At 46.1% G+C, this 27,195-nt stretch overlaps 1 protein-coding gene across 12 annotated transcripts in view; it reads left to right on the plus strand.

The window, feature by feature from the left end:
* GDPD5 (glycerophosphodiester phosphodiesterase domain containing 5) overlaps positions 1–27,195 on the plus strand; it is a 194,293-nt gene that overhangs the window by 49,522 nt on the left and 117,576 nt on the right. For all 12 annotated transcript variants that reach the window (XR_012585197.1, XR_012585198.1, XR_012585199.1 and 9 more), the window contains one exon: positions 18,898–19,072. Coding sequence is in view for 7 of the 12 variants with exons in the window: in XM_074572293.1 (XP_074428394.1) it covers positions 18,956–19,072 (117 nt within the window). In the remaining 5 variants the exon portion in view is untranslated. The remainder of the gene's footprint in view (positions 1–18,897; positions 19,073–27,195) is intronic.

A 27,195-nucleotide genomic window follows, 5' to 3' on the forward strand; every position in this document is an offset into this window, starting at 1 on the left:
GAGCTCGATGCTCCTCTGAGCTCAAGTGGGTTTGTAAGCCTGGCTCTGATCAAGCAGTCTGCAGAACAGAAAATGTTCCTCTGTAACTTGCTGTCAAGCAATTTCTGAGAACTCATAGGAATGCTAAGCCTGGGTTTTGGGTCGGAGTCTTACATTCCTTGAAGAAAGTGATTTATGTACACGAACATAAAATTATAGAATAAATAGTTCAGCTTGAGAGGGAGCTCTGGAGGTCATCTAGCCCAATCACTTGCTAAGGTCAGTGATGAAATCATCTGAAGAGTAAGTTGATCCAAATAACCCTGACAGCTGAATCTTGTGGGTTGCCAGAGCCTCATATGATGTTGCAGGATGTGTAGGCTAGCTCCAAAAGCCCTGCTAGATTAGCAGAAGCCACCATAACCCCACCTTGTATCACACAGAAAAGTGTGAGGCAAGGGTCTGTGTCTGCTGTGGTCTTGACGAATCTACAATTCACAACAAAATAAAGTAAAAATCAAGTGTTCTTTGAATTGGCTAGAAAAGGAGAAGTTTTCTAGCAGTTGCTTAGATTTCTTTTGGCCTGCTTTGAAATAGAAGTAGTAAATTCAGGGGTTCACCTGTAAAGGGCAGAAAGAATATGCAGAGTTTGACTCATGTCTCTCACTTGATGCCTATGGGCTTAGAAGAGCCAAGGAAGGTAACTAGTTTTACTGAATTAGCTTTAGTGGGTGCAGAGATTGGAATTACTTTTTTCATGAATTAGGCATCTTCTGTCTCATCTGCCCTTGGGACTTCTTGATAAGCTTCTTGTTGACTTGAAGATGCATGTATTTTTTTTTTTTCTCCCCAGCTTGGCTGGCTTAAGAGCTTCTGAAACTAGGTTTACATGATAGCTGAGCTGTGGTTTAACCATGTTGGAAAAGGTGAGACACTATAGGTGTTGTTTCGCAGTCATTCCATTCAGTGCCTTTTCAGGAGAAACAGTCACTGATGAGAAGTGCTCTGTGGTCCAATGCCTGAAATACCTTAATTTGGGGGAGCTATGTCGTTTGTTTTACATCTCTGAAATGAGTAGTTTCAATAAGGCTGGGGCTGACAGAGACCTGGAAGATGTGCTAGTAATGCCAGAATTCAGCTCAGAGAAGGAAGCGCTTCTTTTCCCATTGTAACCCAGAAGGACTCTTACATAACTGTTCTTAAACCAGCTTAAGAGATAGCGGAGATGGGGGAAAAAAATAAAACTCTAGTCAAACATATTGCTGATAAGCCCACAGAATCAAAAAATAGGATGATGGTACTGGGAATGAAGAAGGAGCTCTTGGAGGGAATGGCCTGCTGGAGATTAACAGAGAAATTCAAGCGACCATCAAATCAACCATGAGCCAGGGGGACTTGCTATCGCACGTCAGCTGGACTGTAATGTAGATGTGAAGACACCCATGATGGTTTATAAGTTGTGTCCTAGCTGGAAAAAAAAGTCTTCTAGTTCTGGCAAGCATTGTGGATGCTCTTGTATCTCCTATGCCTTACCTAGACCATGACGCCCACATCCCATGGATGCAGGGGAAATTGGAGGTCTGAAACTCCTGCAGTGATGAAGCAGGCTGGGCGTTCGTGCCAGATTCCCTTTTTTTCAGTTGAAAATAGTTCTTAAGACACGCAGAAACAGCTAGATCACCAGGCTTGGGAACAAAGACATGAAGCAAGCTTAATTTTTTTTTTTTCTCCCATTTCTTTCTTTCTTTTTCTTCTTGCTGGTAGATTAACCTGCTGACTTGTTATGCCAGTGCACATCCTTCTGCCATGTGCTTTCAATGAGTCCTTGAGAGCTGGCAGCATCCTGGCCGCTTTTACAACTGGAGTGATTGTGTCAGGCCCTATAAACACCTTGTAAGGGCTGGGAAAAGTGATTGACCTTGGGAATTTCTTACCCAGAAATACTTTGAGGGGAAGGTTTGTTGGCTTGGAGGGTGCTTGAGGGGGATTTTCTGAACTTGGTACAAACAATGGTCTCAAAAAAAAAATTATTGTTCTTGTTAATTTTTTTTTTATTCCCTGCCCCTTAGGTAGTTCTTTACCCTGTTAGTGATGGGTATTTTATGTTACAACCTTGTGCAAATCTGAATAAATTAATTCTTGCTAAATGCAGTCTTTTTTTTTTTTCCTGATGCGCATTTTCCCATTAATGGCTTGAAGCATGAGTGGTGAGTTGGGATTCTTCCTCCTCCTCTTCCTCACTGTGTAAACAGATGCTTCTTTCCCTGTTACTCTGTACTTGCACCATCAGGCACAGCCTCCCTGGTGTTTACACCTCTGACTTCCTAATTTCCGAATTCCATCTTCCTCTCCCCTTCTCCAGTCTGACCAGTTACCCAGCTGAGAAATGCCCTCTGCAGCCTTCCACTACAGTCTCTCATATGGCAAAGAGATAAATACTCTCCTCCTCTTTTCTACACCCATATATACCTCTCTAGTCTGGAAGTTACCATTTTCTCAGGAAAAAAGTCTCCAGTTTTAATTTTCTTTGCTTCTTGGCCAGCTCTTTTCCTTCAGAATTAAGAGTCTTCTGGTTTATCAATTCTGGATGCTGGTGGCTTTGAACTCGGGTGTTTTCATCCAGGGAACAGCAATTTTTATGTTGCTTTGCCCTTGAGTTTCGGTAATGTGTAAGAACTATTCCAACAAAAAGAAAGGTATTGCGCATGGTCTTTTTTGTTTGGTTTGGGTTTTTTGGTTTGCTTCTAGTGTTTATAAAGCCTAATCCTGAAGTTTCTTGTTGAATTCACACTTGCAGAAACGCTGTTTTGGGTACTTGTTGCTTTCTCTTAATTTGAATATACCAGTATTTTTTCAGGACCTTTTCAGTATGTTCAAGAGGGTGGCAGAAACTGGGCTGGCCATCCATCCATCCAAGTTATTTAATGTGAGATGTTCTCAATGTTTTACTTTTTAACCAAAAAAAAAAGTTGACCCAAGAGTAAAGGAGGTCTAGTTTCTTTGGGACTTATTTCCAATCTTTAATCTTCCCACTTCCATCCTTTCATGTCTCCAGCTGTACGTGCTGACAAGTCTTTGACAGCAAGCTGGACTAGAACGGCACTTCTTCTGGGGGGGAGGTTCATTTGATCTTTTCCCACCTGGCAGCAGCTCCTCTTGGAGAGCTTGCCAGCGTGTAACCGCTTCGTGGGCTGGAAGAGTCTGATGCTCCAGGGCACTGCTGCTTGGGGAGGGAAGGAAGGGTAGGGGAGAACAGGAAGAGAGACACTTATGAAATCACACTGTTTTCTCAGGAAAACGAGCTGAAAGTAAAGATATTTTTAGCTCTTGGCTAGTAGAAGGAAATCTGCCTGTTTTCTGCAGACAGTAGCTTTCCTCAATGTTCCTATCGAGACAGGTTCTTAATCTGAATTGACTGCAGAGGAAAACCCGAGGTGGCTTACTAGAAGTGAAGTAGGCTGAACTGAAAGCCATTTAATCCTGGAAATGCTACGTTTGTGTGCAGCTGGCTTGCCCTTTCAAGTTACGTAGGCTAAACTTCCTGGGAACCTCTTAATAAATAAACCCTGGGGGAAGTGCGTGTGTGTGAAAATAATAATAATAAAATGCTTTTCTGTGGGAGTTCTGTGCTCTGGAAAGTCCTCCTCTGCTTTCCTGGGATGTAGCTGCTTTTTGGGCTGTATTCCAGATGTGTGAGGTGCCTGACCCATCTGGGTAGGTGCTTCTGTCTTCAGAGCAAGCGTAGCTGTAGCTTTGAGGACTAGCACATGTTTCTCTTGCATCCTTGCTGCTGGCGTAAGGGTGGTTCATCAAAAGATGTGCAGGACGCCTTTTTTATTTGTGTGGGGTTTTTTTTTCCCCCTTTTTCTGGTGCTGAAAGGTCTGCCTTGAGGAGTGCCCTTGTCTTTGTGGTGACATCTATGTCTTTCTAGGTAGGAAAGGAAAGGTCATCTCGTTGAATGAACACATGCTCCCTCGTGGTCAGTCTTATTAGCACTGCCTGAATGTTTGCATAACTGATCTTTAGTCTGTGATGCTGAGCACTCTGCCCTGGTAGAAATCCGGGTAGTTTTTATTTTCGCTACAGCAATATCACAGAGCTACTTAAGAAAAATGAACTTTCAGCCTCTCCTTTTTCTGAGGCCTTTTCCTAGAAAGCTTAGCGTTTAACAAGGAAGGGAAGAGAAATACTGGTGCTGTTGCATCCTGGCCTCTGGGCTCCTGTGGGACTTGCTGCTCCAGATGTTTGGATGAGCTGCTCTGGGCTGGAAGCAATTCCCACCAAACTACATAGCTATGTATTAATGGACCACTTGGGGTCTTGCCTCAAACCCATGTTCTCTGTAGCATAAGGCTGAGGATCATAAGCAATGACCTCAGCGGGCATTAGTGCTTTGAAGCACGGCAGATGGAGAGCTTTGTGCCAGCATCCCAGACCCCATGGCTCATCATAACCTGGCCACAGTTTGCTCTGGATGTCTTTGACCGACATCAATAACCTGCTGGCTGTGAATGAGGTGGGGGAAGGATGTAGAAGTGGCTGTAAGGATGGGCAGCAATGCTGATCATTTCACAAGTTACAAGGTACCCCTATTCTTTATGATTTACTGGCTACCCAAATAACTCCTGTTTAGCTTTGCGTAGGGTTTCACTGGAGGTGGGGTGGAGGGAAGACCGTTGCCTTGCTGTGAAGACAATTTGCAGATGTCATTGTTTCACTTTAATTATGATTATCTTGAACATGCCAGTTTGCTCATCACTGTTGATAATGTGCTGAGTGGTGGTACCATTGGTAACCCTCTGGAAGAGTGTCAGTGATGCTGGGGAGGGCGCTGGAGTGGACTGGGTTAATGCTTGTTGTATTAAAAGTCCTCAAAAATGATTGAAAGCGCTTTGACTAATAGGTCTTGGATTTGCATCAGTAAATGAGTTTGTGAATCCCTCATGACTGGTCCTTTCCATAAGGAAAACAAGATAGTAGCTGATGTAACTGGCAGATGGAGTTCTGTTTTTTGTTTTTATTAGAACAGGACTCTCCAGGCATGGGTTGGAAACGACTGTGAGTCTCCTCTGTTAACTCTGGGAGTCACCCTGTGGCTGGAGGGGCGGTTTCCTTCCTGATTTCACCCTCGCTTCTCTTCCCTTGATGTGTCATTTCTAACATCGGAATGACCTTGACCAGCATTTTGAGATGCTCTTTGGAAAGCGAGGAGCTTTTGAGAACATCGCAACCGCTTGCCAAGTCAATTGAGAAAATTCCCTTCTGAAAGATTTATGCTTCTGCAAGCAGTAAAATCATTGTGTCCTTATTCATGTCTTCCTGAAGATCAGCTACCAGGTTTTGAAAGAATACGCACATCAGCAGTTAAGAAAATATTTACCTGGCGCTGAGTAACTGTGTGGTGGCATGGTTGTAACCTGTCTTTCGTTACTGACTTGTTTCCTTAGAGGCAATTTTCATTCGCTCTGCAGTGTCTAGGTTGAGCTTGTAAATCCTCTGGGAGGCAAACTGTCACTCCTGTCTCCTTGCATTGAACAGACTGATTTATACTGAACTGGAAAGGATTCAGTAATAACTGGAAAGAAGCTTTAGGAGCGCGAGGCAAACCTGTGCTTTATTGAGCATCTTTGAAACAGAAGAGGGATGTTAGCCCTTGCTCTGCCAGAAGCCAAAATATCAAGGGAGGGAGGGGATGGGGTGTATTGAATATCTCATTTTTCTGATATTGTTTTTGTTTCCATGTTTTTTTTTTTTTCAAGTGAGCGGAAAGCTGTAGTGGAGGTGATGAAATGGAAACAGCCAATTGGGCGAGTCTGCCCTGACAACTCGTCAGAAGGGGATTATCGTATCACAGATGGAATAGCTGTGGGGGGCTACACGTTAAATTCAGAGTCGCTTTATGAGAAAGGCTTCCAGAACGTGCTGTAGCTTCTTGCTTGAAAAACCTGCATGTGCATTCTGGTAGTTGAAGCTCCTGTTGGGCCTAGCACTCAACATTTCATTTAATCTTGGATCCATTTGCTTACTCGGGTGGGAGGGGACCTCAGAAGGGCTCTGCTCCATCTCACCCTGCTTAAAGTAAGGTCAGTGCTGAGCTCAGGCCAGGTTACTCAGAGATGTGTCCAAACAGGGCTTGAAAACCTCCCAGGATGGACCTTGTACAACCGTTCAGAGATAACTCTAGCACTGAGAGTCTTCCTGAGTCAGTAGCGGTATCTTCATGTTTGAGAGATATGGTGCACGTGTCTGCCATGAAACTTTCAAACTGCTTTCAGAGCTCACACCATATTTGGCATTCCCAAGCATGAAACAGCAGCTCCCATTGTTTCTTCATATCGCATGCATTCATGCTCTTGTTTTTGCTGAGAACTTTGGTATTTCCCACCCCATGCCTGTGTTATAAAGATCAGTCAACAGTCCTTCTACATTCATCTCCTAATCTAGGCTGACTTTGTTTGTTGAACTCTCCTGGGCTTCATCAGTTTGCTCATGGCTTTTTAGAGTGCTCTATCCAAAAGTGAATACCTAGAAGCCCTTCCCAGTGTCCAATGGTCTGTCTTGATTGCTCCAAATCAGTCTGGTTGCGATGAGAAGGAAACAAGAAGTGCTAGCGCCAGAAGCTCTCCAAAATCAGGGAGATAGAGTTGATTTCTTGTGAGTCTTTCACGTCACCGAGTCCTGCTGACTGTCTTCTCTTTTGATTACTTTGGCCGCAGCACATCCAGTGTGTTTGTAGTGGGAAGGAGTTTGTTGAGCGATTAGAGTCTTATCAAATTAATTTATGCGCTCTTGGCGTAGGAAGCCAAAACAGTATCCGGCTTGTAGAACAAGGGAGCTACAGAGGAGCAGCTAACCGCTGTGGAGCAGTGAGTGTTTGCTTTGGAAATGGAAGCAGGAATGACATCTTGGAAGGCGTGGAGGGATTAGCTCTTGTGCGTGCAGCTCTTGTTGCCGATGTGATGGGTGAGGGTACTTTGGTGCTGTGACACGTGTTGGTTGCGTGCAGAATGGGAGGGAAGGAGCAGCGAGTACGTGAAAGCCAGTTTGCTCCTTCGCTAATTTAGCTTCTCTGCTGCTTAAGAACATTTCTTGAAGAATGTTTCTTGCAGCTGTGTGGAAGGAATCAATCATAGGAAATAAAGAGCTTGTAATCCATTTAACTAGGACTTTCCACCTCTCATTAAGCCAGAGACATTCATGCTTAATGCTCTGGATAGCAGTTGCACAGCAGACGTGCAGAGTATTGATTGTAAAATGAATCTTGCTGGGTTTCTTTTTTTTTTTTTTCCCTTACTGTTTCAATTAAAGTGTGTGCAGTGGGTGTGGAGGAATTCTGCTCATTCTCAGATGAGTGCTATTGGCATGGTTCGTGCAGTTCTCTTCTTCTCCTACTGGCTTGAACCGAATTTTCAGCAGTGCAGCAGGGGATGTGTCTTAAGGAAAGCAGATGACAAGCCCTCTACAGCAATGTGTTGGACAGGCTGCTCCTTTAGCTGCTAACACCTTCCAGAGAAGATTAAACTGGCCCTTGGAGGGCCAGCTAATGCAACACACTTGTGATTATGGCAAACTCTTCAGGGGTGTGTGTAGGAAAGGGTAATCGGGGAGGGGGGAGAAAAGCTTGTCTGTAAAGGAAACTGCTTGTCAGGGTGTGCATGTTCAAAACCAGTTCTGTTTCCACTTAATTCCTCAGCAAAAACACATGCTGAGAAATGGATAAGGCTTGGTATAAACTTCTGGTTTGCAGCTCAGTTAAGATGGCAAAACTCTTGGAGTCTGTGGAGAGAAAAAATATTATGCCATCGTTTTAATTTCTTAAATATATTTTAATTCCTTGTCTGCGCTTCAGCCCCTTCATAATTTTCTTCGACATCTAGCTGTACTTTCCTGGGTCTTGTTGTCTTCTTCCACTGATGGCTCTTCCTCTCTTCTCTCACCTTGGCTGTCTTTGTGCCCAGGTTGAACATGGGGTGTCCTATTCAAGACACAGCCTCCCTCCCCTTCCAGCTTCTCCCAGATCTATTCAGTGCTTTCACAGAATCCCAGGATGATAGGAGTTGGAAGGGACCTCTGGAGACCCTCCAGTCCAACCCCCTGCCAGAGCAGGGTCACCCAGAGCAGGTTGCACAGGAACGCGTCCAGGTGGGTTTGGAATGTCTCCAGAGGTGGAGACTCCACCACCTCTCTGGGCAGCCTGTGCCAGGGCTCTGCCACCCTCACAGGAAAGAAGTTCCTCCTCGTGTTTAGGCGGAACTTCCTATGTTCATGTTTTTCTCCCTTGTCCTTTCACTGGGCACCACAGAAAAGAGTCTGGCCCCATCCTCCTGACACCCACCCTTTAAGTATTTATAAGCATTGATAAGATACCCCCAGATTTTTCCAGACTGAAAAGACCCAAGTCCCTCAGCCTTTCTTCATCAGAGAGGTGTTCCAGTCCCCTCAGCATCTCTGTGGCCCTTTGCTGTCCCCTCTCCAGCAGTTCCCTGTCCTTCTTGAACCAGAGATCCCAGAGCTTTCCTGCCGTGTCTCTTTGGTGTTGTGGCTCAGATACCTCCTCTTCTATGTCTTCTGCCAAGATCAATGGCCACTTCTGGTGCTCTCTGGGTCCTTGTGTTGTCTCAGCCCAGCTTAACTGTTGAGCTGGTATTTTGCATTTTTTAACTGTTGAACTGCTGTGTTCTTGTACAGACCTAAATATTTCTGGCATGTTGTCCCAAGGTGACTCCACCAGGCACAGTGCCAAGGCAGTGCTTACTGCTGCTCCAAAGAGATGTGCTGTGTTGACTTTTAGTGTGATCTGCACATCTGCCTCCCTGGTAGAGCTGATGGCCTGAGACCAGACGTGTACCGGAGTTACTGTGCCTACATGTGTCTGGGGAAGTCAGGGGGTGCATTTGTGTGCATTTAGGACTGTGCCTAGCAAAAGTCCTCTGCATCCAACCTCCTTCTTTGGTTGGTGCTGGCTGTAACCTGGAGGTTCCTCCCTGCAGTCTCTCCACTGTTTACCGGCAGTGGGATTAATGGTTGGCTGTTGTAATGTGGAAACTCCCAACTGCCTCCTGGATGCTGCCCTCCCTCTTCTCAAACACCACCATCCCCACTGGCTGGAGTACTGCTTGAATGCAGGAAAACTTAGCAAAGTGACTGGTATATCTTCTGGTTTATCTGGCTAAGGGTTTTGGAGCCCTCATAATGAGCAGCACTAGGATGTCCTCACCACTCTTATGATTTAACCAATCAGCACCTCCTGGTGCCCGGCTGAACTTTTCAATGTGTCAAGCCCATCTTTCTGAGGGACAAAAAAAAGCACACTGTGATCTCTTTTTATTTGGTCTTCCTGGATGCCGCCAAGAAGCTCCTTCAAGGCGATACTGGCAATGCCCTTGTGGAAAGTCTAGTTGGCTTGTTCTTGGACAGTGAAACAAACTTGGTGTCTGCTAAAGTCCACTGATTTCCTGCCAGCTTCTAGCTTGGTAGTTAGAAGAGTGTTGGCTCAGTAGGGTTGGGGTATATTCTCTCACAGTGTAAAGGTTGTGCAGCGATTGGGCTGCACATAAAATTGCTTGCATTTCTACTTGTGGTCAGGGACCCTGATGCAGGACTGAGACTCCTGGATTTTCTGAGCCAGAAAGCACTGGGTATAGGGCTAATTAACTCCTTGGCATGGGAATTCAGGGTGTTGCTGTTACTGCCTTTATCAATCTTTCTACTCCCTTTCAGCTTTGCTTACAACTGAATTCATCATTATTCCATTGCTGTAACATAAATGTTTCTGTGCCTGCTGAACACTAACTTATCTTGCCTGACATTTGCTGGCCTCTCTTGTCAAGCACAGAAGATGCCCTCCTGTGGGCACCCCAACTTGGGCCTCCCTTATGACATAGACTCAGAGAGAGGGAGCAGACTCTTGACAGATCCATCAGGTACCCTGAGGTGGCATCAGCTCTATCCATGTCACCTAATGCATTTTTCTAGCTTGTTTGGGTACTTTCAACACATCCCCAACCATCTCTCTCTGGAGTGGCTAACAGCTGACTTTCTCTGCCAGGAAGAATGGGGTTTTACACCTCTTGGGCTGCTTAAAACTTCTCTTTGCTACTTCTAAAAACCAAAAACCTCATTAGACTTGCAGATGTGAAAAATTCATGAGTTGCTGCCCTCTTTCCACCAGCGCCCAGAAGAACAAACTCTTCTCATACTTGGGTTGCCAGGAGGTCTTTGGCAGGGGGGACCAAAAGTATCCCATGTTTTCTCGTAATGAAAAGTCTTCATGTCCCACCTATATTTTGCCTGTTCCTTCTAGCAACTTCAGAACCTGTTTGTGGTTCCACCTGATTTTTTAGATTTATTTATTTTTAAGCATAGCAGAGGTGTGGGACATAAGGCTCACAGGGCTTCTTAAAAATGAGTAGCATGGAGGAGATATTAGCCAAACAGGCAAAAGGGAAAAAGGGAAGCTGTGTTTTGAGGTCTCTCTTGGTAAGCCATAGAGGTTTATTACACAGGAACTACCTCCTTGGCAGGAAAAGCCTTTCGCAGGGTTCATGTTTCGGCCACTCAGATCTCACCATGAAGCAGAGGCTTGAAAAGATGGTCTCTGCTGCATCAGCCTGCTCTCAGAGCAGTTGTGCTTTAGAAAATCAACCAATAAACATCAAAGTAAGCGACATGTACTCTTTGGACTTCTATAATTAGGGAAGCCTTGGAGATGTTGGACGTCTTATTTATCACCTGTTCATATCTGAAGTGACTTTAGTCTCCTTTGTGCAGAAATCTTTGGTCTGCATTATGTCTTTTTTCTCTGATTCTGGAGATGTGTCTAGGCAACACAGCATCCCAGGTGAATGTGTCAAGTGTCCTCACCATTCTTCTGCTGATATCCAACTTTTTGTTGGCTTTCCAAATTTGTGTGCATGAAGGAGAACTCGTGAGCTTGTTGGACTGGTTTCCAGTGAAAAGTCACTTAGAAACCACGTGGGCACAGCTCATGGGGCTCCTTGCACGTCAACTCTCATCTGTTATCAGCTTGGTCTCCATTCCTGCATATCTGTCTAAGAGGAATCTGAACTGACCGTGATCTGGATTGTTTGTGCCTGGTCCATCCCTAGTGGTCTTTGCCAAGGCAAAGAAAGTAGCTTCATCTTTGTCTTGGACATCATAGTTGGCACCTGGGATTATTGCAGAACCTTATTCCTGCTGTCTTTTGAGGATATACAGATGCAAACTGCTATTTAGGTGGAAATCAAACTAAACAAGGAATTCTCTTATTAAGACCAAGTTTGCTACATGCTGTGATCCATCTCCTCGAGGACATGCTGGTAGGGACAGACTCTGCTGTGATGTGCCGGTGCAGGTACGACCTGAAGTCAGGCAATGTGTGACCACCACTGCTATCACAGACAAAAATGCAGCACAGTCCTACTAATATTGAAAAGGTCTGTGTAACTGGCATTGGTTGGTTCTCAGCCCGGGGGAGGGAGAGAACCTGTTTCTCCTCAACGGCTTTGCAGCAGATATTGGGTCTTCAGAGCTGTGCTGAGGCTTCAACTTGCAAGGCTTTATTGCAAAGGCTTCTGCAGAAAGCAGAGATTGCATTTGGTTATTGCTCTGCAAGAAGTTTGTACAGGTTTTTCCAGTGTCCTGTTCCGCTTCTTCAAACCTCTTTAAAATGCTAGGCACCCAGTGTGCCCTTAGTTTGTGGAAAACGTTAAGAAGCTAGAGTGCAGAGGGCGTTAGTATGTTCAGTGCTTATTTATTTAGGGAGATTAAAGTCTAAGTTTTTCTTTTGTAATCCCTTTGAAGTGTTTATCTTTTGAAGTCTGAATTCTCATTAACTGGAAGCGTACAACCCCCAAACTACATGCTGCCCTAGTTTCAAAGCGTTAATTTAAAAAAAAAAATAAATATTTAAGAACAATAAACAACAGGTCAGACCAATAGGGGCTACACGTCAGCCAGATCCTGGCTATTTGGGTCATCATTTGCCACTTTGTGAATCAAAGTGGCTCTGTAGGCTATCGCCCTGGGTTAGGAGGTAGTCACAGGGTTTTGGCATCACTGGGCATCAGGGAGACAGTGATGTTCCCCTTCAGCAGTGTAAGAGTTCTCTGATAGATCAAGACATGGCCTGTAGACCTCTCTTTCATTATTTTTATTTGTTTTTGTTTCTCCCCCCGCCTCCGCTATTTTCTGTCATTGGGGCAGCAGCATGTAGCTTTTAGGGCAAAGGTGTTTTGCCAGTGTGTGCTTTCCTGCCACAATTGCAGAAACGCACGTGCATGTGGCAAGGAACACTTTGCTTCAGATTATCTTTTTGTTGTTGTTTGCCAGGGAAACATTTTAGATGGCAACTAGCATTTTAACATATCTGCTGCTTTTATTTGTGCAGGGACTCTTCAGCATTATCTATGTAAAACAACACTTGTAGCCTTGGAAAAGTGGGTGGGAGACCTCTAACCCAACCCACGAGCAATGTGTTTGTTGGAAAGAATAACCCCACTGGGTCATCAGGAGGTTTTCAGCAATCAGGAGGGTTGTCACAGCTGTTATTTGGGCACCTTCCACCGCTGAAATGCATCATCTCAGCAGTTGAGGCTGTTTATGGCTTTGGGGTGTTCTCTTACTATTCCTGCCTTGAAATTAAATCTTGATCTTGCAAGTTGAGATGTTCTGGGTCTGGGCCAACAAAATGTGGAAAGTGCTGCTCAGTATGTGTGTACATATACATTTCCTCCTGTGGGAACGGCTGTAGCAAACATCCCTCTAAGAGTTGTTCTGTTATTAAACAGATGGCGATATTGTCCCTCTTCCACTTCCATCTTCCAAGTCGAGGAAAGTGAAATTGCATTACTTTGGTTTGGATGAGTTCAGTATATTAAATGAAAGATTGCTATGAAAACCATGAAGAGTCTGTGAAAGTCACAAGAATTTAGATCAGTTCCTTCTACTGCTTCAAATTGTTTCAGTCCTGGCTGGGCAATAGAAGGGATTTCTTTTTTGTGCTTAGAGCTGGAGGGTTTGCTCTGGAAGAGCTTAACTTCTATTGTTTAGAAAGCATTTAAGGAAAATCAGGATTTTCCAGTATAATTAAGGAAACAATTGATGAGAAAGCTTACAAGAATATCAATAGGGATAACTGGTTATCAGTGATGTTCTCACCAAATCAGTATAGGTAATTATTTGCTTAACAAGGTTTAAAGTGTATCTAGCTTGATAGCAATTTTAATAAGAGATGGAGATGTTGAAATTATACAGAGATTCTTGATAAACAGTGATCCCATGAGTCACCAGTGAGAGGAAAAACACTTCTTTTAATGTGGAAATTGGTAGAATCTGTCAAAGCTCTCTTAAAATGGGTTAGCTAAAAAAAAAAAAAAAAAATCTCAAACAGCATTGGAGACTGTATTTTCTGCATTTATTTGATTTATTTGCATTGTAAGTAGGGTGAGTTTCCTTGGGCCTGATTTTTGGGAGATTGCGCCTTGTGTGCTTGGGCCTTTTGAGTGTCCCATTGCTGTGATGGCCTTTTGGCCTCTCCAGATAGGGAGGGAGCACATGGAGGTATGGCTGTGATGGCGATTGCATTTGTCTACCATCCCCCTATGCTCTCCAAACAAATTTGCCTCTCTGAAACCATGGGAGCCTCCTCATGGAAAGCCTGCACTTCCCGTTTGCTGGGTCTTTCCAGCAGTATCTTGATGGATGGAGATGTAGAAGACCATGGGTCTCCTCTTCCCCAAGTGCTTGGGTTTGCGCACTCCAGCATCTCTGTAGACTTCAGGAGTCGTAAGCATGCATTAAAGCATCCTTGGCTACATTTTGGTTCTTTCTTGGATGTGCTGATCCAATTTAGGAGCCCTTGGAAGGCTCAAGCAAGGAGTCGTGTAGTTATTGTACGGAACCAGCCTAGCCCTTTGGAAGAAGGCTGGAGGCAGCAGGTCGAAGTAAGACAGGCAGAACCCATAGCTGTTACCTCTCCCTCCCAAACCACCCTGACTAAACCACTCGGGTATTTGGAATAGTGGTGTCGGTAGTGTTGCTGGATGTGCGGTAAGCCGCTTGTCTCTGGGTTATTAAAAGCTTTGTCCCAAGATGCTGAATGAGATCAGTGTGACCTGTGTGAAACTGGGTCAACAGGAAAAAAAAAAAAAAATCTCAAGGGGGGATTAGAGGGGAGGGGAGGGACTGTACCAAGCCGGGTGAAAGGGTTAGGTGCTGCTAAACCTGCTATTCCGTGTCTTCATTCACATTATTTACTCAGAACTTGTGCTGTTGCTCTTCCCTTTGCTAAAATGATAGCTTTAGAGGTGGTGTAACAATTGGTCCTGATCGCTCTGTTCCCTCTCCACTCCAGGTATTGCTCTAAGGCGACAGGGATGGAGGAGTTAACTCAGAGACAAAAAGCCAAATTTTTGGGCCAAATCTCCCCAGAGAGCTTCCCTTTTAAACTTTCAATTTGAATTCTCTCTTGCCTTTTTTTTTTCTCCAAAGCTGTTTGGAAAGGAATAATGTGTCACAGGCTGTAACGGATACCTGCAGTCCAGTATCTCAGGAATGCAACGTGTGCTAATTAGGCATCCTGGAGCCTTCAGAAAATGCTCCTGCTGTATTTGCAGATGGAGTCTACCCTGCTCCCGCTTTTTGGGCAAGCTGGCTGGCAAACTCTGTTGTTCCGCTTAAAGAAGTTTGTAGCCACTGGCAGATGATGGATCTTTAAAGTCAAGGGTGATAGATTGTGTGGGTTTGTGTTTTCTGTTTTATTTCCTCCTCCCTTCTGGTGCGTGTTGCTGAATTTGAATAATTAATGTATGTTGTCTTGCTTCCTGTTTTCATTTCTGTATGTAATGCTAACCAGCAGAGGTTTGAATCATTCATAGCCTGCTTTCTCCACCGCAAAGCTGTAAATGTCATGGGAACAGTGATTGTAAGGTATGGACTTTCTGCTTCTCTCCATTAAATCCATTTCTGGAAGCAGGAGTAGTAAGTATTTAGTCTGTGATCTTGGCCAAGCAAGGATCTCTGGACAGATGGTATCAGTGGGGTTTCTCTCGAGCAGCATCTTGCTGTGCTTCAGTCTCCTCCTGCGTCTCCTGTTACTGCTCAGGTGTCTGTGTGTGTGGTGGGGAGGATGGGTGCTGTGTTTTGTGTTTGCATTTCTGCTGTGGGCTTCTATGCATCTGCCCATGACGTTCATGGAGAAGAGGGAATGATTTTTTGGCTTGTAGGTTGTGCCTCGTGCAATCCAACTGCATTTAGGAATGGCTTTTTAAAAAAACGCGTGTTGGATTTCTTCTCTTTGTGCTTTTCCTGGCTGCTTTTAATGGAGAGCAGACTGAATCTGTGGGCTCCTATAGCATTTGCCTGTTCTGGGGTTCAGCGAGGAGCCAGGGTGGGAGCTTCACTTGGTGGCTTATGGAGCCTTTTCACCAGTATTTTTCCCTTGCTTGTAATTTTTATCCTCTTGGTTGCTTTTAGTGGCTTCTGCTGCTCTTAAAACCTTCCAACAGTGCCTGCTGGTGATGGTGTTGGTGGGAAGGTGTGCTTCTGGGTTGCCCTTTTGTGCTGAAAACACCTGTGTCCCTCCTGGGCTCTGCCAGGAGATTGGGAGATGCTGGATTACATGCTGGTGCGGGAGGTTGGTAGATGCTCTTCAGAACTGGAAGATAAACTCAAAGCTTTTGCACCTACCCTGGCTGTTGGGGTTCCTGGTAGGATTTTTCTTCAGGGAGAAGGGTTGATTGCTGGTTCCTCTCCATCTCTGCAGTGCGCTCATACCTTATTTAAGCAATCCTGTTTGAAAAGGCTTTGCTGCCTCTGCTATTGCTGGTTGTGCAGCAAAGTTCATGCCTTTAACTGAGAGCTTTGGATATGCAGTCACGAGAGGGATGTTTTGATCTTGAACAGGTTGAATCAGGGATCCTGGTGATAGTCCTGAGATGAAACTCTTCATGTATGGGCTAATTTGTGGTGGTTGCCCAAACTCACCCTATTCCCTTCCCAGCCTTATCGGTTGCCTCCTGTGAGTTGTGCTGGGAAGTTTCAGGGACTTATAAATAAGCTTCAACTTGTATTAACAGAATGATGGATCCATAGAACAAGTTACATTATTTCCAAAGGGCAGCTCCCAGGCTCCTGCCACTTCTGATGAATTGGATTTCCATTTGAAAAGTCAGGGGTTGGCAGCTGTGACACTCCGTATGCGTGTGGCTGGGGTACAGCACCGCGTCTCCGGGTGTCTGGACTGGAGAACATCTAGGGGCTTCCCAGAAGAGTGGAGTGATGAAATACTCGAGTGTAGCGCTTGTGTTGGAGTTTGCAATGCAACTCTTGTAAGCTAGCAAAAAAAAAAATATGTGGTCAAAGCTTTGAGAGAGAGAGATGGTCTGTCTGCCTGCTTGCTTTGCATAACTAAAGTGGGAAGAGGTGGAAATCGGTGGAGATGCTGTCCTTTGGAGATTAATTCTTGAAGGATTTCTTGTAATGTAGCCGGCTAGGTTTTCAGGATGGTAATATGGAGTTGTTAATAGGCTGTGCGTAACTTTATGCCCACAGCATCTCGTACATCACTCGTTGCTTAAGATCTTCAGGGCAAAGAACTATGGCTTTGTCCAAGACCCTTAAATAGCATCTAACTTTGCGTGTCCTCAGCGTTTCTGTCCTATTCTAACTGACAGTTGTTTCTGCCCACAGTGTGCTGCTGGCTCACGGGGAGGGCAGACCGGGAAACTCATTTTGTAGGGATGCTTTTGAAGCAGGCAAAAGCTGAAGATAGGAGGCAACTTGTGCTGTGACTAATAATGCTGAGCTTTATAAATAGCAGGAGAAGAGATGAAACGCAGGCAGGGAGGTGACCTCGAGCACGAGGCCATGGAAGGTGGTACAGCAGCGCTTGGGGGCAGATGAGCCGGGAGAGTGCAGGGTGACGTGACCAGCTCTCGTTTCAGACTGGATGTGTTTGTGCCTCTGTCCTGCATGTCCTCCCGGAGGGGATGGACAAAACCACGTGGGGATACGGGCCAGCTATGAACTGATAAGCAAGTTCTGCACATCTCACATCCTCTGCCTGGGTCAATGCCTCGTGCGGCGCCCAGAGCGCTAGAGAAGTTTGCTGAAAGGACAAAGCTCTGTTTTGGGTGTCTGTATAAGAGGAAGGCAGAGGACCTATGGGTTGTGGGCTCTGAAGGCAGTGTGGTGACAGTCTGGTGGGCTTTGAAACCACAGCAAACAACTGGCAGTATCCGTCTGCCTCCGGGATGCTGAGTCCTGATTAGAGAAAGTCTGATCAGGGCTGTCCTAGGCTGTCAGTGTGAAGCACAGAGTGTAAATGGACACAGAGAAGGACAGAAGCTGGAAGGGTTGAGCTGTCTGCGTCCTCGTTGACATTTCTAGGTGGTGCCACAGTGTTTGCAATGCCTGCAGCATCCCCTTATGCATCGGCTGTAACGAAAAAACAGTCAGCCCCATTCTTGGAGGCTTCCTTACATGGGACGTGGCAATGAAAGGCTCTTAGGTGGCTAGGTTATTTCCTTAAGCCCTGTCACGCTTTGCTGATGCCGGTGAGGATGTTGCTACTCATAACTGTCACAACTTCTTGCAAGACCTGAGTGCTGGGGATCCTGTGTATACGGAAATGAAATTTCCCCTAGAGAGGGTGCAATTTCCTTACTGCCCACGTACCACGCACGCAACTGTGCACACCCTGGAAAGGTAACCAAGCACTCTGCAAGTTCAACTGCTGCTGAGCATCACTCATCGTGCACTGACTATCCCCGCAACAGCCATGTGTGGGGCTGTGGGTGTAGACTTGTACACCGGGAACCTGTGGAAAACCCCCTGGTGGGAGTTTAGTACAGCTGAGAGTAGCGTGACGCCACCAGGCTGGCAAACACTTGCTTTGAGGTTCCCATCCCCAAGCGCTGACTCTAAGAATTAGTAAGAGCGTGCAATTACTCGGTCTGTTCTTGCTATGAATCTCACCAGAGACAAAAGTGAGCATCTAAATATACATAGCTTAAAAAAACCCAGCCCTATGACGCACAAAGCGTGTAATTGATGGAGCGGAGTACCTTCCTTTGAAAAGATGATGTTTCCATGCATGGCAAATAGAGCAGTTGTATTGATCAAGACCAGGTTGGACGGGGGTCTGAGAGACCTGATCTAGTTGAAGATGTCCCTGCTCGTGGCAGGGGAGGTTGGACTAGATGGTCTTTAATGGTCCCTTCCATCCCAAACCATTCTTTGATTGCATGATTCTATTCTATGATTGGAGTCAGTCTGGTCCTTTGGGAGTGAATGATATTAGGTGGAGGGGGGGACCTTTCTCCTCGGTGAAGGCTGCAGCCAGCTCTGCATCCCTGTGAGCACTTGTTTGAGATGCATAGAAAGGGAGAGGATAATATCTGCGTCTTCCAGCATGCGCAGAAGTGTTAGCTCCTCGTCTGGGGCTGGTTTGCCGGCTCCATAGGATGCTCAAGATAAACTGATTTAGCTTGGCTGGGTTTCAACTTTGCAGAGGTCTCTGAATCAATTTTAAGGTTGTGCTTGCAGAAGCAATGGTTCTTTACATTTCAATCGTTCATAAAAATCTAATCATCTGGGCTCCAAATAATCTGCTACTGCTCTTGCCCTTGTGTGGCTTTTCCTCCTGATAACTCCTATGAACACATTTGCTTTTAGTGGTGTGGGAGAAACTGCACAAGGAAATAAAACTTGCAAACTAATTAAACTTCTCGGTCTCGTTGAGTAACAAGCCGGAGATGTTGGCAGGGCTGGGAATAGATCTGATTATCATTCCTCCTCTCAATAGCCAGAGGACATGGTTAATTATTAAATTGCTTGTTAATGTATTGAAATATTGCTTGGCATTTTAAATTTTTTTTTTTTCCCTCCCCCCTCTTTCTTTTCTTCTCTTGCTGAAGGGTTCTCCCAGGACCTGATGGATTTCTGATACCTCGCTCCTGAGGGGCTGGAAGGAGCATGGTTAAACACCAACCGCTGCAGTACTACGAGCCACAGCTATGTTTGTCCTGTCTGACGGGGATCTACGGCTGCCGCTGGAAACGGTACCAGCGGTCACATGATGACACCACCAAGGTGGGTAGTTGACCGCATCACTTCTTCCCGATGACGTTTGGCTTGCGGATGAGTGTGGGTCTTGGTTGAAAGTGCTGGATATTTGATTATTTTTTTTGTTGTTGTTGTTGGCTTGGGTAGACCATGGAAACCACTGGTCCCATGGCTTGGAGGTCTCTGAGAAGTTCTCACCATGTGGTTGATGCAGCAGATGGGCATGGTTAGCTGGTCATGGTGCTCCAAAGGGATTGAGTGGTATGGATTTGGCCAAATCTGCCCGTGTTTTCCTTTTGATACTGGGGGGACTTCTGTTTTGCTCCTTGCTTTGTGTCATATTGGTGGGCTTGTGTTTCTTTGGCTGAAATACAGTAGGAACTGTATTTCTGTGTAGTCTCTAACTTCTGTGCATGTGAAAATAAGTTCATAGGTGGGGAAAGGCAGCAGGAGGTGAGAACTAGCTAGGGATAAATGGAGGAGCTGTTAGAGGTGACTTCCTTTCCCTGGATAAATGCAGCTTTTAAGAGCTCTGGCAGAGGGAATCCAGGCAGTGGGTCTGGACTCGTGCCTTCCCTGTTGTTTGGGGCGGTGAGATGGGGTCTCGGGAGACCCGATGTGTTTATAGCAAGAAATGTGAAAACACTGCTGTCAAAGCTCTGCCCTATTGCATCTTCTGGGTAATGGTTGTTGTGTATTACAGTTCTTCTGTGCTTTCAAGCTGTCTGGGTTGTTTTTTTCTAGTGTGCTTACTACTTAAAGAAATAAAAAAAAAAACCCACACAAAACTTAAATCTCACTTCTCCTGGCAATGATCCCAGGAGATGCTTTCACTGATTTTTTTTTTTTTTTTGAGGGCTTAGTTTTCCTCCGGTGACTGTTAGCAGCTCTGTTTTGTTTTTTAAGTCTATAACCAGGGATGTTCCTGGCTGCGGAGTGCTTCTCCTCTGGAAAAGAGGCTGTTAAGGAGAAAACACTTCTGGGTGGCAGATCCTGTGCCAAAACCGCTCCTGGTTCTGAATTGCATCGATTGTTGGTGGTGCAGCTTGGCCGGCAGCTCCCACGGGAATTGAAAAGTCATGGCTTGCGTTTGTGCAGCGTAAAACAAATTTCCTTTTGCAAAGTAGAAATGTTGGTGCTGTTTTTCCTCCTTATTCAGTCTGGCCAGCTTAGTCGGAGTGACCGCTTCTGAGCCAGCAGAAGTTTCCTTTGAGTGAATACCCAGGCACATCCGTAGTGGAGGGTGTACTTGGGTTTTTAAGACTTTGTCAGGAAAACAGTGGGACGTAATGTCTTGGCACGTGTGCATGTACTAACTTAAATATTCAAAATGCCTTATTCCATATGCCATGTGAACCAGAACATTTTGCTGCTTAGCTAAGAATCCATAGAAAAACTGCCATTGACTTAATTTTTTCAGTGAAATCTGGCCGTGCTTGCACTGATTTATTTTACCAAAAAACATCAGTGGCAGCCTTCCAATTCTACTTGGAATTTCAGTTGTTTTTCTTGTTCTAGAAAGGAATTTGTTGTGTTTAAAGTACCTGAGCTAGGCTTAAAAATATGTCCTGTCTCTGAGTCAGTCTTATTAAGGTCTGTATGAGGCCTCAACTTCCATTTTGTTGAATAGAGAAATGGTGATAATGTCGCTGTTGCAGGAGAAAAAGGAGAAAGTCTAAAATTAGCTACAGGCTATGCAATACCAAGGTATGAAGAATCTGTTCCCATCTTGCTGTCAAAGTGCCTTGCAGGTGTTACTGCTGGAATGAGCGATTGTAGCACTGTACTTGGAGGGGAAAATGCAAATGAAGGCTAATTGTCCTCTGTTGGACAGGTCTATTTGCATGTGCTTGAATGCTGCAGAGAATGGGTGGGAACTCAAGGATATGTGTAAGAGATGAGTGAGAAACCTCTTTAGTTGCCAAATAGTCCTTGGCTGCTTGAGCAAGCAGGTAACTTCCACAGGCTGCAAACCATTCACCACTCCATATTGGGTGGAAGAGCATTTCATGGTATCACTCAAATTCAGGACTGTTTGTACAGCAAACTCCAATCTCTGCAGTTGAGTGAAGCTCTGAAGCAGGGATGGACTTACCCCAACGTACAGGGTATTTCCCAGCACTGGGGTTTAGTGATCTCCACTCTGCCTGTGGAGGCTTTCAGTGTGGGTGGGAAAACTTGCCAAGATCTAAAGGTATTAGATGGGGTTAGAAAGTTTGACATTTGATAACTGTCTCCTGTGATTGTGCTGGAATACCACAACAGTGTAATAGAATGGTTTGGGTTGGAAGGGATCTTAAAGATCATCTAGTTCCACCCCCCTGCCCTGGGCAGGGACACCTCCCACCAGACCAGGTTGCTCCAAGCCCCGTCCAACCTGGCCTTGAACCCCTCCAGGGATGGGGCAGCCACAGCTTCTCTGGGCAACCTGGGCCAGGGGCTCACCACCCTCACAGCCAAGAATGTCTTCCTAATATCCAATCTAAACCTACCATTTTCCAATTTGAATCCATTACCCCTCATCTTATGGCTCCCCTCCCTGATCCAGAGTCCCTCCCCAGCTTTCCTGGAGCCCCTTGAGGGACTGGAGGGTCTCCCTGGAGCCTTCTCTTCTCCAGGCTGAACCCCCCAACTCTCTCAGCCCGTCCTCCCAGCAGAGGGGCTCCAGCCCTCCCAGCATCTCCGGGGCCTCCTCTGGCCCCGCTCCAACAGCTCCGTGTCTCTCCTGTGCTGAGGCCCCAGAGCTGGAGGCAGCACTGCAGGGGGGTCTCCCCCGAGCGGAGCAGAGGGGCAGAATCCCCCCCCTCGCCCTGCTGCCCACGCTGCTGGGGATGCAGCCCAGCTTCTCATCCGCCAATACCCCCAAGTCCTTCTCCTCAGGGCTGCTCTCCATCCGTTCTTTGCCCAGCCTGGGTTTGTGCCTGGGATTGTGCTGACCCAGATGCAGGACCTTGCACTCAGCCTGGTTGAACTTAATGAGATTCACATTGGCCTGCCTTTCATGCTTGTCCAGGCCCCTCTGGATCATAGAATCATAGGGTTGGAAGGGACCTGTGGAGATCATCTAGTCCAACCCCCCTGTGCCAGAGCAGGGTCACCAAGAGCAGGTTGCACAGGAACGTGTCCAGGTGCGTTTGGAATGTCTCCAGAGATGGAGACTCCACCACCTCTCTGGGCAGCCTGTGCCAGGGCTCTGCCACCCTCACAGGAAAGAAGTTCCTCCTCATGTTGAGATGGAACTTCCTATGGTCAAGTTTGTGCCCGTTACCCCTTGTCCTGTCGCTGGGCACCACTGAGAGGAGTCCATCCCCGTCCTCCTGACACCCACCCTTTCAGTATTTATAAGCATTGATAAGATCCCCCCTCAGCCGTCTTTTTTCCAGACTGAAGAGACCCAAATCCCTCAGCCTTTCTCCTTAAGAGATGTGTTCCAGGCCCCTCAGCATCTTGGTAGCCCTTTGCTGTCCCCTCTCCAGCAGTTCCCTGTCCTTCTGGAACTGGGGAGCCCAGAACTGGACCCAGTGCTCCAGCTGTGGCCTCCCCAGGGCAGAGCAGAGGGGGAGGATGACCTCCTTCCTCCTGCTGGCCACACTCTTGATGCACTCCAGGATGCCATTGGCCTTCTTGGCCACCAGGGCACATTGCTGGCTCATGGATCATCCTGTTGCCCACCACGACTCCCAGGTCTCTTTCCACAGAGCTGCTCTCCAGCAGGTCAGCCCCAACCTGGACTGGTGCAGGGGGTTATTCCTCCCCAGGTGCAGCACCCTACACTTGCCCATACTGAATTTCATAAGGTTCCTCTTTGCCCAGGTCTCCAACCTGTCCAGGTCTCTCTGTATGGTGGCACAGCCTTCCGGTGTGTCAGCCACTCCCCCCAGCTTAGTGTCATCAGCAAACTTGCTGAGGGTGCACTCTATCCCCTCATCCAGGTCATTGATGAATATATTGAAGAGGACTGGACCCAGTACTGACCCCTGGGGAACACCACTCGTCACTGACTTCCGACTAGACTCTGTGCCCCTAATCACTGCCCTCTGAGCTCTGTCGTTCAACCAGTTATCTATCCACCTTACTGTCCATTCATCAAGCCCACTCTTCCTAAGCTTCCCTGTGAGGATGCTGTGGGAGACCGTGTCGAACGCCTTGCTTAAGTCAAGGTAGACCACATCTATTGCCCTCCCCTCATCTATCCATCCAGTCATGCCATCACAGAAGGCTATCAGATTAGTCAGACATATTTCCCCTTGGTGAATCCATGTTGAGCACTTCTGATAGCTTGCTTTTTCTCCACATGCCTTGAGATGACACCCAGAACGAGCTGTTCCATCATCTTTCCAGGGATGGAGGTGAGGCTGACTGGCCTGTAGTTGGATGGCATCCTGTCCTTCCAGAGTATCGACTGCTCCATAATATGTAGGTGTATCTGTGAGGGATTAGCCAGGAAAGTATTGTACTAAACTTGGGTGTCTCTTTGCTTTACACAAAGGCAGTGGTATATTGATGATAATACCTATTGTATTGCTCTCTATCTCACCCTACAGTAACTCAGCCACTGTAAGCCCAGAGTAGAGCTAATTGTAGCATAATACATGTTTTTTGAGCATGGTTTGTATAAAATATGGCATACTTGAGAGGTCTTAAGTCTTGCAGCAATCTAGAGCTGCCTGGGAAGGAAGGAATAGGGTATGTACATATTATGTTTATACTCTGTAATTATTAGAAAGGAGGCGCATATTCAAAGACCAACTTTTAGTGTAGGCTACAGCGTGGTTATCTGCTTTCTTTTTAAATGACCAAACTTTCTAGAATAAAAGGCCTTCAACTAAATTTGGGTTATGACCCCACCTTGTGTCCTTGAAATCTTTTGCCAATGACTGTGGATGTTTGTTTTCTGAATTGTGCTGCAGCTCGACAGCCGGAGTTTTAATGATTCCTCTCCTTTTCCCCCAAATGTATACAGAGCAAGCTTTCTACTACACATTAAAAATTTACATGAAAATGAGAATTTTAATTGTAAGCTCCAGTTCAAGTTTTTTGGGAGACTGCTTGCTAGAATTGTAATTATCTCTTGCTTTCCTCTGACCTTTTGAGAATGGAGGAGGGGGGCTGAAGGTACCCAACCTGCACACTTGGTGTCCTTGTTAAATTTTGAACAGCTGCAAAATTCCTTTTTCTGTTGTGCGCCTTCAGCTTTCACGGCAGGATCCCCTTTCACATTTTTTAAATTTTAGTTTGTTTCTTCTTTTTTTTTTTAAGATGAAAGGCGCATAAAAGAGGGAAAAAATGGTCTTGCTGGGATCCAGACCATTATAATCTCTGTAGCTGGTGTGAGGAAGCAATTTCTGATCTAACTACAGCTTGTTCATCAGGTATTCAACCAAGGAAGCTCTTATGAAGTCAGTGCATTATCTGAACTGGGCTCCATCGGCCTGAACACAGAAACTGTGGGTAAATAAGCTTTGGCTTGGAGCTGCCATATGTGCTTTTAAAGGGCTGAAGTTCAGGTGGCAGCTTCCGAGGTAGCTCCCAGATACCGTGATCCTGTTGATGGATTGCCAGCAATTAAACAGAGGGAGCGTGGCACTGCTAATTGCAGTGTGTAAACACAGCGCTCTGCGCACAGCTTGCGCGCTTCACCCGAAATGAACTGCTGTTGGGTATTACAACACCAGAATAACTCTTGCTCCAGGGGTAGAGTCCAGGCTGCAGCATCTTTTAAAATCCACCCAGGGATGTTGCAGGATCAGTACCCACCTGGGAGATGTTGATGGGTTGCAATGTATAAACGTGAAGTTAAATCTATCAACTGGCTTTGTTCAGGTTTGTTTTTTTTTATTGCTTCCAAACCCACGTTGTCTGTACACAGCAAATATCACACCTGGGAAATCATCCTAGGTGGGAGTGGGGGAAGAGATATTCTGCAGAAGAAAATTGCAATGAAATTTTTTTTTTAACCTATTCATCAAAGAGAAGAAGCCACTGTTATTAGCTGGCGCTGTGTCTTTTTGGTTGTGTTTTTTTTTCCCCAGTTACTGTGTATTGAACAATTTTGGGGATCTTTATTTTCTTTATCTTATTTAGTTCCCTGTCAAATAGGATAAAATACTGTCTCCATTTGCAAATGGCTTTGGCTTCTCTGCTTAGCAGCAGGCACGGCTGATGCTGTACTTCCCAACCATGAGCGCTTCCGAGATACAAATTGAGGCAGACAAAATGTAAGTGGGAACTTGTCTTGTCTCCCCCATTTTCCTTGGAAGCTTACCATGTTTACAAAACTATCTTTTCCCCTAGAAAATTGCCAAGAATAGGCAAGGATAGGTGGCTGGTTTGGTTACATACAGTAGGAAGGGCCATCGTCACCTGGGAATGAACCCAAAATTGGCAGCTTTAGATCTCAGGTGACTGAAATTGCAAGATCCTGGTGATTTTTCTGCTGTTCAGGGTCATCTACAACGTCTACAAGGAGGTCTCTTCATGAGCTTTCTGTGAATGGTGTGCTTCTCTTCCCCCCCCCCTGCCCCCCCTGCCATTTCTTTTGTAAACTCCCCCACATGTTGTGAGTGAGAGGAGCAGTATTAGTCATGAAATCTCGTACGTACAGAAATCCCACTGCTTTCTGAACACTCTAATCCCACAGGTGTGAACCTGAGCATCTACTAAACCACATCCTTGTTAAGAACCTTGGAAAGAGAGTGAAACTGGAGCTAATGAGATGCACATCCAAGCTCAGGACTGGATTCCTTTGAAAGCTTTGGAGGTGGTCAGGACTGATGGTCAATGAAACGTGGGTTTGCGAGGTTGGATTATGGGTATAACAATGTTTTGTTGTCCTTAAAAACACAACTTGGTCAGAATCCAGCCTAAAAAAAAAAATCCCTCTTACCATTTTTCAGTGTGGCTTTTTAGGGCTGATACATATATGAACATTGCCTGCGTTAACCCCCTGTGCCTCCCAGAAATCTCATATAAGGGGCATGGAGATGCTGCGAGAGCTGGAGCCCCTCTGCTGTGAGGACAGGCTGTGAGAGAGTTGCGGGGGTTCAGCCTGGAGAAGAGAAGGCTCCGGGGAGGTCTACAGGAAAGCTGGAAGGGGGACTTTTTACAAGGACTTGTAGGGATAGGACGAGGGGTAATGGCTTCAAACTGGAAGAGGAGAGGTTTAGATAGTTATTGGGAAGAAATTCTTTGCTGTGAGGGTGATGACACACTGGCCCAGGTTGCCCAGAGAAGCTGTGGCTGCCCCATCCCTGGAGGGGTTCAAGGCCAGGTTGGACGGGGCCTGGAGCAGCCTGGCCTGGTGGGAGGTGTCCCTGCCCAGGGCAGGGGGGTGGAATTAGATGATCTTTAAGGTCCCTTCCCACCTAACCCATTCTCTGATATTTTTAAAGCTCGTTTTTGTGCATGCAAGGCATTACCCCCTTCCATTCTCAGAGATCCCTGCTAGCTTCTGATGGAAGCACCACAGGGATCTGGTCCAAGAGCTGGAAATGCTGGTTGCTTTTACCCACCAGCTGCTGGTGTTGGGAGAGCTAGTCCTGAAGCCCTTGCTTCCAGCACTGCTGTTGGGTCGCATTTCCCTACTGCTGTGTTTAGACTCTGTTTCTATGTGCCAGCAAGTGTCCTTGCTTTTTTTTTTTTTCAGTTGTCCCCTCCCTGAACATGTGTCCTGGCAGGTTATCTCCCCACCTGGTACATGGCTCCTCTGGTCCTATCAGTCCCTGCTGCAACCTTTCCCTTTCTGCCTTCATCCTCTTCTGACAGTAACATTCAGTAATTGTGGCAGAGATGTTTCCTCATTGCTGTTGCTTTGTGGGCTTGCTGCTCTCATCATTGAAGAGCTGTCAAGCCTGGAGCAAAGCCTTGTAGTGCATCAGCTCTTCTGAACCCAGCAGCAGATGCTCCGTAGTTCGTGGAGTTCAGGAGCTGCCGTGTTATGCACTGATGGATCACAGTTTGAGACTCTTTGGTACTTGCTCAATAAAAGGGCAGTGCTAGTTGGATATTACAGGCTCCTTGGCAGCACCTTGGGCCAGGGGTGTTGCTTCCTTCGCCATCCCTCTTGACAAACAGGCTTTTATACCTTTGCTGGGGAAAATGCCGAGAAGTGTTATGAACACCTTCCTGGGGCTGCTGTGATTTAGTGCAAT

Source organism: Larus michahellis, chromosome 1, assembly GCF_964199755.1.
Source record: "Larus michahellis chromosome 1, bLarMic1.1, whole genome shotgun sequence".
Classification (NCBI taxonomy): Eukaryota; Metazoa; Chordata; class Aves; order Charadriiformes; family Laridae; genus Larus; species Larus michahellis.